The sequence below is a fragment of the Sturnus vulgaris genome, chromosome 30 (assembly GCF_052056855.1).
Source record: "Sturnus vulgaris isolate bStuVul1 chromosome 30, bStuVul1.hap1, whole genome shotgun sequence".
Classification (NCBI taxonomy): Eukaryota; Metazoa; Chordata; class Aves; order Passeriformes; family Sturnidae; genus Sturnus; species Sturnus vulgaris.
The window spans coordinates 1,359,289-1,371,971 of NC_142272.1; the positions used below are offsets into that span (position 1 = coordinate 1,359,289).

General features: G+C 64.0%; 1 protein-coding gene across 2 annotated transcripts; it reads right to left on the reverse strand.

Annotated features, from left to right (window-relative positions):
- Positions 1 to 116: 116 nt before the first annotated feature.
- On the reverse strand, positions 117 to 7,845 carry STAT6 (signal transducer and activator of transcription 6). 2 transcript variants are annotated; one of them, XM_088180769.1, is made up of 20 exons: positions 7,655 to 7,845; positions 6,742 to 6,871; positions 6,507 to 6,636; positions 4,868 to 4,951; positions 4,478 to 4,782; positions 4,232 to 4,363; positions 3,932 to 4,120; positions 3,772 to 3,859; positions 3,548 to 3,670; positions 3,328 to 3,420; positions 2,976 to 3,182; positions 2,780 to 2,874; positions 2,535 to 2,686; positions 2,305 to 2,451; positions 2,054 to 2,123; positions 1,658 to 1,783; positions 1,471 to 1,572; positions 1,305 to 1,370; positions 948 to 1,094; positions 117 to 871 (listed from the first exon to the last, which is right to left on the reverse strand). In XM_088180769.1, exons 2-20 carry the CDS (start codon positions 6,855 to 6,857, stop codon positions 694 to 696), a joined length of 2,550 nt encoding a protein of 849 aa, XP_088036895.1. In that variant the 5' UTR covers positions 6,858 to 6,871; positions 7,655 to 7,845; the 3' UTR covers positions 117 to 693. The 2 variants fall into 2 exon arrangements, with proteins under 2 accessions (XP_088036895.1, XP_014748033.2); XM_014892547.2 differs by having other exon boundaries at positions 119 to 871; positions 2,550 to 2,686; positions 7,655 to 7,832.
- Between the last annotated feature and the right edge of the window lie 4,838 nt (positions 7,846 to 12,683).

Below are 12,683 nucleotides of genomic sequence, written 5' to 3' on the forward strand. Positions count from 1 at the left end.
GGTTCCTCCTCCTTCTCCCCCCAATAAGCCGTGCCCAGCCCCGGGGTTCCCACTCCCCCCCCATTAGGACTGTGTGGTGTCTTTTTAGAGCATTAGCGACTCTTCCTTTGTACCGTGTACAGTAGATTATTTATTTTGTTATTTTGGAATAAAACTTTATTTTATGGCTTATCTTCCTCCTGCCCCCTGCTCCAGCCTGGAGGCGGGGGGGGGGGAGGGTTGTGGAGTGGGGAACAGCTCAAAACCCCAAAGCAAGCGCTGACTGCCGGAGGGGGTGCGCGGGGGTCGTGTCCCCCTCCATGGGGGTCCCGGTGTCCCCCTCCCCGCCGCCGGGCACCGGGCTGGCACCTCCGCCCCGGCGCCGTTCGCGCTGCCGCGTCCCGCCCCCGCGGTGACTCATCCCGGCGGCGTGGGCTGGGGGCACCGCGTGCGGCTGCCGGTGCCCCCCACGCAGGACGGGGCCCCTGCGCCTGCACCCTCTCGCCCGCGGACCCCCGGCAGCGGCGGGGGCGGGCAGCAATGCACGGAAGGGGAAGGAGGGGCGGGGGTTACCCCAAATCCCCCCAAACCCGCCTTTCCCAGCTGGAGTTTCCACGCCTGTAGGAGTTCGTATCCAGTCCATGAACCCAGGCAAGGCTGGGAGGGAGTGAGGGGGGGTCCCAGTCCGATGTCCCGCCCCCACCAGTAGCCCCCTCACGCGTGTCCTGGCCGCATGCTGTCATCCCACCGCGCCTCTCCCAGCCCCCAGGAGGACAGGCTGGAATTGGGGTACCCGCTGTGCTGCGGGAGGGGCGCGAAGGGGGGCAACAGGGGCACGTCCTGCAGGAACTGGTCCAATTCTGATGAGGACTGCTCCATGCTGGGCGACATCCTGGGGACAGAGGCCAGCAGGGTGAGCGGGGGGGACCGGGAAGGGCTTCCCTCTGCTGACCCCTCCCCGTGCTTACCACCGCGGGGGGCTCTGCAGCGAGGCATCCTCCACGGCCTGGAACGGGGGCAGCTCGGGCATCTCCTGGTCCTGCGGCTCCGCAGAAGGACCCGCGGGCAGCAGCTGTGAAACCTCCCCATGCATGTACTGGTTGGGCATGAAGGGTCTGGGGGGGGCAAAGAATGGTGTAGACCCTGCCCTCGGGGCACTGCTTGGTTTGTGGGGGGCTCCTCCTCCTGGGAGCACAGGAGAGCAGAGCACTGGGAGCACTGGTCAGTTGGGGATGGCCACTCCAGGTCTGCCAGCCTGGGGTTGGGAGGGGGGGAAAGGGGTGCAGGGCAAGGTGCCCCCCTTCCACCTGTGTGCCACATCTTACCCTGGGGACCTGAAGGCAGGGTCCTGGCAGTGGGACAGCGAGGGAGGCGAGAGCATCGGTGATGGGCTGTGGGGAGCAGGAGCACTCAGAGAGGGGTGAAAACCCCCGACCCCGCTGGGGGGGTAGAGGGGTGTCCACCCTGTCCCCCACCCTGCCCTGCTCCTACCTGTGGAAGGGGGAGGTGAGCCTGTCGGGGGCCATCATGATGTTGCTCTCAACCGTGGGGTAGGCCCTGGGGATGGGCTGGGAGCAGAATGAAGTGGGGGGGCTGCAGTGCACACACAGAGAGGTTCAGATTGAGGTGGGGGGCTCTGCCACAGTCCCCACTCCACACTCCACAGCAAGGCACTCACCACATGGGGGCCAGGAGTGGCTGCAGATTCTCAGGGTGCAGCTCGTGCTGCAGCACAGGCAGGTTGAACATTGGCACCTGAGGGCCCTCAGGGGGGACCCCCATGGTGTTTGGAGGCTGCTGGTCCCTGCAAAAGCACACAGTCCCCATCAGCACTGCAAGGTCCAGGCTCTGAAAGGGGCACATGTGCCAGTGGGTGCTCGGGGAGAGGTGCACAGATGTGCCCCAGCAGAGCTTGGGGGCCCATGGGGGGCTCTTTGCTCACCAGCACAGCTCTGTTTTTCCCACTCAGGGATTTCCATGCCCAGGGGGATGCTCAGGCTGGCCAGGGGTCTGGTCTGTGCAAACCCTGGCCCATGTGCACACACCTCCAGCACAGACATGGCCTCATACCCACCTTTCGCTTTCCACAGTCATCTTGATGGCAGTGGAGACATAGCCCCGGCCGTCCTTGCCTGTCTGCTCTTCTGCTCAGGGAGAAGCATCCATGAACCACCATCCTCACCATGCCCTGCTAACCATCTTTGCCAGCCCCAGTTGCCCCTGCAAGCCCTGGGGCCACCTGGGTGAGACCCAAGACCCTCCCCCTGCAGCATTGCTGGGGTGCAGAAGGGCAGCCCAGGGCCCATCCCAGCCCTTCCCACTCACTGTTGTAGTGACTCCCAAACGCCTGGTCCTTGGGGGTGTTGGGGTACAGGTTACGGAGCTGCTCCAGGTCCCGGATCCGGTCACCGAGGGAGCGGATGGACAGGTCCTTGGCAGAGAAGGGCTGGATGTTTTCCACCTGGCTGGAGCCTGAGCGAGGGGAGACACGTCACTGGATTCCAGTGCTGGTTCCTGTAACAGCCCCTGGCTGGGAGGATCCCCCTGCACAGCACCTGACCCTCCCTCACCGTCCTTGCCCCGGATAACGTAAGCAATGGTGACGCCCCCGATCTCGGAGTCGCTGAAGCGGAGCAGGAAGGTCCCGTCCGGCTTCATGCTGAGCAGTTTGCACACGTACTGCTTGCTGATGAAGCCCATGATGAGCCTGGAGGGGTGGACAGGTGGGGAACAGGGATCAGGATCACCCAGGTGATGGGGTGGGATCAGGACCCCCAAAGCCCAGCTCTGGGGCACTCACCTGTCTGACCAGTAACTTTTGAGGCATCTCTTGGTGAGGTCCAGGACTCCATCAAACCACTGCCAGAAGGTGAATCCCCGGCCAGGGAGGATCTCCTGAGATAGAGAAAGGCCATGAAGCTCCCCATGGACATGCAGGCTCTGGCCCACCCTGGCCAGCCCTTGTTGAACTGTTGACTGCCTGCCCTCCCAGTCACCTTGTTGAACTGGGCCCAGGAGACGTGGCGGCTCTGGAAGTCCTCAGGGCTGGCACTGTGGTCATTGAAGATCTTCTGGGCCAGGAAGAAGTAGTGCTCCTTGAGGAGCCCCTTGGTGGTCTGCACCTCTGCCATGAACTTCAGGTTCAGGGTGTCACACATCTTGTCCCAGGGCACCCGCTCGGCCACCACGAAGGGCACCCGCTCCTGTAGCCGGGCAGGGAGACATCAGGACAAGACACTCACCACATCCCACCCCCGGGCTCCTGCTCCCACCTGCACTGTTCCCCCCACTCCAAGAGCCCAGTCTGCCCCATGTTCCAGCTCCTTCCCTCCAGCTCGTGGCACTCACAATGTCAGAGAAGGCATTGTCCCACAGCACGGTGGCTTTGGCATTGTTGTCCTGGTTCCCGTGGACAATGACTACGATGGGCAAAGACAGGACCTGGGGACAGAGAGTGGCCCTGAGCCAAGCATGGTGGCTGCCCTGGGACTGTCCCAGTGCAGCACAGGTGTCCCACAGGGGAAGGCTCAGCACATCCAGCCCCATCCCATGGGAGAGGAGCTGATACCTGGAGGTGGATGGAGACGTTGCTGGGGGTCAAGACGACGTTGGTGCTGAACAGGACGGCGCATTTCTCCTCTGTCACTGACTCGGAGCCCTTCCGCTCACAGCGCTTGATCTTCTTCAACAGCTGGGGAGGGAGAGCTGAGCATCCCCAGCCTCGGGACCCCCAAAAACCCAACGGAGCCCCCAGCACAGCCCCCAGCCCAACCCCTCGCTGGTGGCACTCACCACATTCTTGAAGTTGGCACAGCAGGTCCCGCTGGTGGGGTTGGTCTCCAGGGCCACCGTGTTGTGCAAGATCTCCCCCGTGCTCTCACTGGGCAGAGGAAGGGGTCAGCGGGGGAATGGCAGTGGGGAAGCCCCCCTGTCCCCAACACCCACTGCTCACCTGAGGATGTTGCTGTAGTTGCTGAGCTCCAGCTCCCGTGCCTGCTTCTCTGTCACCATGTCAGCCCTCACCATGTAGGGCTTGGGCGCTGCCTTCAGCAGCCGTGGGCCCAGCAGGAACCGGACGCTTGCCTGGAACTTGGTCTGGGTCTTCAGCACCTGTGGGGGCTGCTTCTCCACCAGGAAGGAGCTGAGGGACAAAGGGACACCATGGCACTTGGCACAATGCCCCAGCAGCTCTGCCTCCAGCCCTTGCAGACCCACCCCGACCCCTGGCCACCACAGCCCCCCAGCCTGTTACCTCTTGACCAGGCTGGACAGCACCTCGTTGAAGCGCTCCAGGAGCCGGGGCACCAGCTCAGGCCCCAGCTCTGTGCTCGCTGCCATCACCTGCTGCTGCAGCTGGAGGTAAACCTCGAACAGGTTCTCGCACCTGGGGAAAGGGGGACCCTCAGCACCCCACCCTCACTCACCCAGAGCCCCTTGGGCCAGCGGGGGGAGCAGGAGGTTTCTCAGGGTCCCCCAGCCCTGCCCTGTGTCGCCTCACCTCTTCTGCAGCGGTGCTAGATTCTCCTCAAAGATGGCCCCGTTCCCGGCCAGCTGCTGTTGTCTCTTCCAGATCTGGATCCTCTTCAGGACCTGCTGTTTGGCAGCCTCCAGCTCCTTCATAGCCTCCAGGATGAGGTTGGGCAGTTCCCTGGGGACCATGGGGCCCTGCATGGCCCCGTCCAGCCCTGGCCCCTCCTCCCGGAGCGCTTGGATCTCACGGATTCGGTGCTGCAGCCGCTGCAGCCCCAGGCTGAACTTCAGCTCCTCCTGCCGCCGGTGGAAGCTGAGGGGCAGGTGGTGGTCCTGGGGCAGAGCAGAGCGGGGTCAGTGGGGGCTGTGGCCGGTCCTGCACCTCGGGGTGCCCGGGATGGGGGCAGGGAGCACCCACCCGTTTGAGCACGGCCGCCTTCTCGCCCTCCAGGATGGCTCTCACGACGGCCACCAGCCGCAGTGGGTCCCGACGAAAGGTGTTCTGGGGGGACACAAATGGGGCGTGTCAGGGGGGACAGGACATGTGCTCCCTCTTACTGCCCCCCTCCCACCCCAGCCCCTTCCCACAACACCGGGCCAAAGTAATTCAGGGGTTCCACAACCACCACAGAGCTGATTTCCAGCTTTAAAAACACTTTAAACAGAATCATGGAATATCTGGAGTTAGAGGGAACAGCAGGATCATCAGCTCCAACTCCTTCTTTTTGTATAAAAAGTAGAAGAAGCAACTTCAAATTGAAAAAAAAAAAAACAAATAAAAAATCAAAACCGAAAGGAATTCTCCATTCCTGTGAGCACTTCCTCCAGCCTCCAGCCTGACACCTGAGGGAGACTCTCCCAGCTGCCCTGGGTGGATCAATGCTTTCCACTGAAAACAGGGAGAGGAATTCCCCTGTTGGCTCCAGCTCTTGCGTCCCGTGCCAGCTCCTGCGGCCTTCACGCATTTCCCAAATTAGCTACTTCCCAAAACAGCAGCAGAAACACGATGGGGGAATGGCTGATGACGTGCTTGGTGGGTTCCTGTGCCGGTGGGAGCTCCAGTGTGGGGGTCTGGATGCAGCACTGGTAGCCTCGTGGGCTCTTCCAGGGAAAATGTAGGATTCAGGGGATGAGAGGCACAGGTTTGGCTCTCTCGCCTGCACCCCCAGTCCTGTGGTTGCCCACCCTGGGGGCCACTTGGCTCCCACTGCCCACAGCAGCACCGAGAGCCAGACAGAAATGAGGAGTTGGTATTCTGGGATGAGGGATGGAGGGAGGAGGCAGCACAGGAGAGCTGATCTGCTTCAACATTTTAAATAATTGAAAATTCCTAAGCTGAAACATCTGCTTGTTTGCTACAACAAAAAACAACAGTCTTGTTTTGGAAGTCACCCTGCTCCCCAGAAGTTGTGACTAAAGCTGATCCCTTCCCAAATGTTGGATATTAAAAAGGTCTGTTATCAAAAAAGCAGAGTTTTCAACCAGAATGGGGCTCAGGGAATGAGCTCTGCTCAGCCCTGGTGCTCTTGAGTTCCACTGGCCAGAGGGGATACATCAGAGGGTTGGGAAAGGGACAGAGCAATTCCAACAGCCTTGATAAGAGAAAGAGCCCCAAAAATGAAACCCAGAGCTCACGGCAGGAGGAAACACAGCCCCACACGGTCTGGAGGAAGGAGAAATCAAACACCCAAGCAGAAAATGGGGAACATCTGGTCAGACAACCCCCAGGTACCAACAGCTGGGGGGGGCAAGTGGGGCTGTGGGGGCTGAGGGGATCAGGAGGGTCCCCACGGGACCATTTCAGGGAAGATGTGGCAGCTCCCTGTGGGCCACTGGGCTGCAGAACACGGGTCAGCTCTGGAATGCAAACAAACCCCCTCAATCTTCTGGAACACCCCAAAAACCCAATTGCTGAGTCCGCTCATTGCTCACAGTCCTGGAAAAGGGTCACAGGGGGACCATCCTAAGGCATTGAGCCCTTCCAGCATAAGATAATCAAGTTTTCCTGGGAGCCAGCTGCAATCCCAGAGTGACCCAGCCCCAGAGTCCCTGCATACCTCGATGCTGCTGACTTGCTGCAGGATCTGCCCATCGCTGCCAGCAGCGCTGCGGAGTTTCTCCAGCATGGCCGAGAGCATCCCGCTGGCCACGCTGCTACAGAAGGTGTCTGAGCCATTGATGAACTCCCTGGAGAGGAGAAAAGTTGGGAGAATGGGCATGGATCCCCCACCCTCACCTGTGTGACCCCCAGCTCCACGCTGCTCCAGGGAGGAAGGGTCCAAGGAGACTCACCAGGGCTGGTTCTCCAACCACTCGGCCAGGAGACAGCGCAGGCTCCGGGGAAACTCCGCGGGGAGGCTGCTGAACTCCTCTGGTGGCATGTTGGACACGAGGTTCCACAGGGACATCTTGGAACAGTCACCTGTGGACAAATAGGAGAGGGGATGGGGACAGGGCCACTCGAGCAGTCCCCAACCCAGCCCTGGGATGTTGAGGGCTGAGAGCCCCTCAGAGAGCAGGTGAGAGCTGCTGCTTGTCCCTCCACGTCTGAACCTGCTGCTCCACTGGGCTGGGGCTGCTGGAGAGGAGGAGTGAGAAGCCTGATGCAGGATCATCCTCTTGGGCAATCCTGGGCGGGCTAGCAGCCCACTTAATGCCTCAGTTTCCCACATCTCCGGGGAATCCCTGCTCTTTGTGCCACAAGGACACTCCAAGGGATGGGCAAGTGCTGCTGGACTTGGCATAGGAGAGCTGGGAGAGCCGGAAGAGTGTGGAATTCCCGGGGAATGGGAGAAGTGTGAACTCCCCCGAGCTTGGTGAGGCCGGTCCACTGGCGTAATCCCAATGAGGTGGCTTGGCTGCGCCCCAGAACTTCCTCAGGTGTCCCCCGCAAGGAGAGCCCCTTCCCTGGCCTCCCCTCATGCTCGGTGGGCTCCAGAGATGAGGCAAAGCAAGAAGAGGACCGGAACGGGGCGCTAGATAGCGAACTCCACCTGGAAAACCCGGGCTGGTGGCTCACGGCACCACCGCACCCCAAGGTGGGCGTCGGAACCCCAACATTCCCACCCCGTCCCCTCAGCGCTGCCTGCGGCTCTTCCCGACAGCTCCCGCCCTTCCTCCCTCCACGCTCGCAGCCTCGGGCCCCGCCGCAGCCCCTCGGGCCCGGCCGGCCAGGGGGGGTCCCCACACAAACACACACACACACCTCGCTGCCGGTTCCGCCGGCCCCGCCCGGGGCCAAGGCCCGATCCCGCGGCGGATCCCGCAGCGCCGGCCTCTCACGGCCCAGCCGAGGGGCCGGGGCACCGGCGGGACCCCCGTCCGCCCAGGCCTGGCCCGCCGTGCCCTCAGGCGAGCAGGCGGGCGCGGAGCCGTGTCACGTCCCGAGTGCCCCGAGCAGCGCGTTCGCCACGGGCCTGGGCCGCGCGGAGTCGCCGAAGGCGCAGGGCGGAGGTGGAGCTGACAGACTCCGAGAGCCCTGCGAAGGGAAGGAAGCCAGCGTCACTGGGCAACGTCGCAGCCGGAGCAAACAAACGCCCGCGGCCTGCCCCGAGCAGAGCAGCGGGAGCACCCCGGGGGAGCGGCGGTGTGGGGTCACCGGCCCTCACGGAGCCCCGCGTGCCACACCTGCCAGGTACCAACCATGGTGGCTGGAGGCTGGCGCCTTCTAGAAATGCTTTTGCTTTCGACTCCGTGCTGCTCGGAGCAAACAGATCCCGGGGATTCACCGCAAGGAATGAGGTTACTCCGAGGGGTCAATGCCCGGTGGGAAATGCACGCAGTAATTCTGGGAATGCTGCTGGGTTTTTCCCCACAATCCCGGTGGGATCTTGGCAGGAGGGGAAAAACGGCCTCTCTTTTTGCCATCCTCGAGGTTAATCCCCATCCTCCTGCCCCATTAAACCTGTATTTCTGCTCAGCCCTGGGAGGTAGCTGCTGGCTGGAAGCGCCAACCTTGAGCTCAAGCCAGGCATGCCTGGATCTGCTGAGAGCCTGCAGGAGAAGCTGCACTGCTCCCTCCTCCCACAGCCCAGGAGGAGTTCGAGGCGGGGAACATGCCTGTCCCCTCCTGGCATCAATCACAGCAGTTCCTTCAGCCCAGCCGTACCCTGAATCCTTCCCATCCTAATTTCCACATTTCCCTCTTCCTTTTTTCCCCTGTTCCTTCCTGCAGGACCCTTCTCCAGGGGCACAGCTGCGCTGTGGCCGGGGAAACCGGCTCGATACGGGGCAGGATATGGCACCCGGGGAGGGGGAGCAGCCGCCCCCCACCCGCTCCCCCTCCCCAAATCGCATCGACGCTGCCACTTTCGCTGCCTCCTCCACCTGAGGGACTTCGCCTCCTTGTGGGGCTGGGGGTCTCTCAAGGGAGAAGGTGGCTCAGGAGGACCCCAAGCAGGAGAGGGGGCTCAGGGACCCCCACACTCTCAGTACGGGCTTTGTGCTTTCCAGCTGCAACAGGAAACCCTATCCCCAAGCCGGAGTTGCCCTACATTCCCCGTTCCCTTCCCTGTCCCGACGTGCCATAACATCCCACGGGTGTTACTCATTAGCCACCAAGCCCTTCCTGGCAGCAAACCGAAGCCCCCCACCCTCGGGGGGCTGTGTCGGGGGGACCTCACCCCTGGCCATGTCCCCACTGCCCTCTGCGATTTTCCCAGCCTGGAGCAGGTGGGTCCCTCTCCACCCTCGTCATCCTGCGGGGCACATCAGAGCACGCTCCCTTATCCTGCCGGCAGATTCCCCGGCGCTCCCGCACGGACAGATGTTCCGAGGTTTTCCAAATGCTATGGACACCCGGACTTCCCTCTGCCGTCGCCGGAAAGAGCTCGAGGGACATCGCTGCCCCTCAGCGTGCCTCAGTTTCCCCGGCCTGCTGGGGACGCCACTGCTGCTAGCGTTCTCCGGCCGAGGCCACAACACACGACACGGTGGGACACTGGTGACAGTGCCACGGGGAGGACACCCACGTGTTGAGGGGGAGGCTGCCCACTGTTGACCGCTCGGGGAGTGAAAGTTCCTCTGGTGAGCAGGAAGAGGAGCGGAGCCTTCCCAGCAGACCCAGCCCAGGATGACTCACGGCTCGAGGAGCCCGAGCTGGATTCGGTGCCGCTCCTGTCCCAGGAGCTCGCTGTCCGGGTCCACCGACGGGACGGGGGAAGGGGTCTTCCTAAGCCCCACGCACCCCTCGTCCACAAACAGCGCCATGCCAGGAGAGCGGGGTGCCAGGAGAGCTGGGTGCCATCCTCTGCACCCACCCAGCATCGAGCGCTCTGGACTTCGGGTCGAGCATGGCTGCGTTTCCACCTGGGCGGCCGATCCGATGCAGCCTCGACGCCACCGGTCTCGTGGCCCCTTCTCCACCCCTTCCCATCCCCAAACACCCCAGTGAAGGACTGACAGTCGCTCCGCTCCCACTCAGAGGCCTCACTCAGTCTGTCACACGTCGCACTGCCCACCCCCGGAGCAGGGAGGCGCCCCTGGACAGCCCCCCATCCATGGGCAGCCCCCGCCCCCGGGATACCCCGCAGAGCCCCGTCCCCCCCCGGCTCCCAGCTCGGTGCTCCTGCACAAGTTCCGGGCCGGGCCGGGAGGTGCCAAGCAGCGGCAGAGCCCCCGGTCCAGTCCCCCTTTACCTGGCGAGAGCAGCCGCGGGCGGGGGGCGGCCGATCCGGCCGGTCCCCACGACCCCTCGTTCACTCCATAGCGGCGGCGGGCGCGGCCCCGCTCCGCCGGGAAGCGCCGAGCGCAGGAAGAGGGAGGAGACGCGTGAGCGGAGGGATGGGAGGGCACCGGGACCGGGACCAGCCTCGGCAGGAGCTGGTACCCCGGACATCCATACCGAGAGGCTGCGGCACCCACTGGCTCCGCGTCCGCCCCATATCAGCCCCCACCCACTCGTGACCCCACTCTTGCCCCGTATCTCCCCATTCCTGTCCCCTATCATGACCGCACTCTTACCCCATATCCCACTCGTGACCGCACATCTTTCCCATTCTGGCCCCACGCACCCACTGTTCGCACCCATGCATATCTTCCCACCCCATCCCACTCCTGACTCTAATCCTGCTCTAATCAGCAGCCAGGACTGCCCTTTGCTGTCCTTCCAAGCCCCCCGCCCATCCCTGTGGGTGCCTCCCGCCCACTCTCGCGGGTGCTGGGGCAGTCCCGGTTCCGCGGCCCCGCCGTTCCCGGGTGCACCGGGCCGGGCCGTTGGTCCCGGGCTGCACCTTCACCGCACACGGTTTGAACCCCGATCCCCGTCCTGGGGTCCGAGCCCGTCGCTTGTCCCGGGCTGTGCCCGTCTCTGCCTGCGCCTTCCGATACCGAGCCGAGGACGGGAGCGGCAGCACTGAAAAGGGGTGCTCGTTGCTTGGAGGAGCTTGCTGCTGCACGGGGGTACCCGTCCCGCCCCGGGCGCTCTTTCTGCCGCTCCGACCCCCGCATCCAGCGGAGCAGAGGGGCAGCACCGGGCAGGGCTACGTCGGGGCCGCCAGGGGGCGCTGCCGCACCGCCGGTGCCACCGGGGGGAACCGGGGGATGCGGACACGGAGCTGCCAGGGCTGGGGATGCGGTACCGGGGCTGCCAGGGCTGGGGATGCGGTACCGGGCCTCGGGTAGGGTCGCGGTGAACTCCTCCCGCCGGTGAACTCTCCGTGCTGCCATTTCGAGCATCAAACTCGCCCGGGGGTCTCGTGAGCGCGGCTCGCCCACTGCGCACCGGGACATCCCGGGACGAGGGACACCCGCCAGGGCTGCTCGGGACTGGGAAGAGGCTTCCTGGCCTCCCCACGCCCCCATCCAGGACGGTATCGAGTGGGAAGAGGGCTGTGGAGCGCTGGCCGGGACCCACGCGTGGGAGGAATCAGAATCACCCGCTCCCCAGGTCGTGTCCGACGTTTAGGGGCTGTGAGGCAATGCGGCTGCAGAGCCAGCCCCCAGAACTCCTCCAGCCCACCGGGTTACGCCGCACTTTTTGCCACTCCAGCACTTCTACAGGGGCGGCGTCCCGGGAACATCTGGACCTTCTCCCGAACATCTGGCGCCGCAGCAGCCTGAATCACCCTCTCCCCCCCACCCCGCAGCTGCCTGACCGGGGTGGGGCGGAGCAGGCGTGTGACATAATTAAAAAAACATATGACATCACGCGGAGAGATCGCATGGTGCCTGATGACGGTGCCGGCACCCCTGCCCATCTCCATCCTCGGCCCCGGGCCCTCGCAGGCAGCGGAGTGGCCAGTGGATGACGTCACGGCTCTGGCTCTGACGTCACGGTTCTCAGTCAAAGCCGGAGTTGGGTGAGTGATGGCCGGCCTTGCGGATGACGGGACCCCCATGACTGGGGGTCCGCTGTTCATGTCCCCCGGCCCTGAGCTCCCGTAGCCCCTGCGGAGACGGCTGGGGACACGGCGAAGGTGCTCTGCCCTGGGGGGTGACGAGGGACCCCCTGCCTTGGGGGGACGGTGAGGGTCCCACTACCCTCGGACATAGCGAGGATCCCGCTGCCGTGGGGGAACGTTCAGGGTCCCACCGCCCTTGGGGGGTGGTGATGGTTCTGCTGTCCTGAGAGAATGGCGAGGCTCCTGTTGCCTCTGGGGACGGTGAAGGGCCCTCTGCCCTGGAGGACGGTGGAGGTCCTGCAGCCCTCAGAGGATGGCGAGGGTCCCGCTGCCCTGGGCATGATGAGGGTCCTGCTGCCTCATCCGTCCCTGACCCGCAGCCGGTACCGTGTGCCGGTAGAGGGGAGTTGGGCCTCCCCCGTACCTGGGGGAATGGGGATACCACAACAGGGACGGGCCGGGAGCCGGAGTGGCATCGCGGGCCGGTACCGTGTGTGGCCGCGGGACCCGCAGAGCTGTGCCCGGTCCCCTGCTCGTACCATACTGATACCGGTACCGATACCGACACCGGCACCGGACCCCTGCCCGGACCATACTGACACCGACACTCCCACCGGATCGCTGCCCGTACCATACTGACACCGATACCGGCACCGGTCCCCTGCCCGTGCCATACTGACACCGGTACCGACACCGGCACCTCACCCCTGCCTGTACATTATTGACACCGACACCGGACCCCTGCCCGGACCACACCGAGACCGATACCGGTACCGACACCGGACCCCTGCCCGGACCCTTTCCCTGCCCACACCCACCGGGGGGCGCAGCCCCGGCACCGCGCGCGCATGCGCGTAGGACCCCCCCCCCCCCAACGCCACGCGCGTGTCCCCC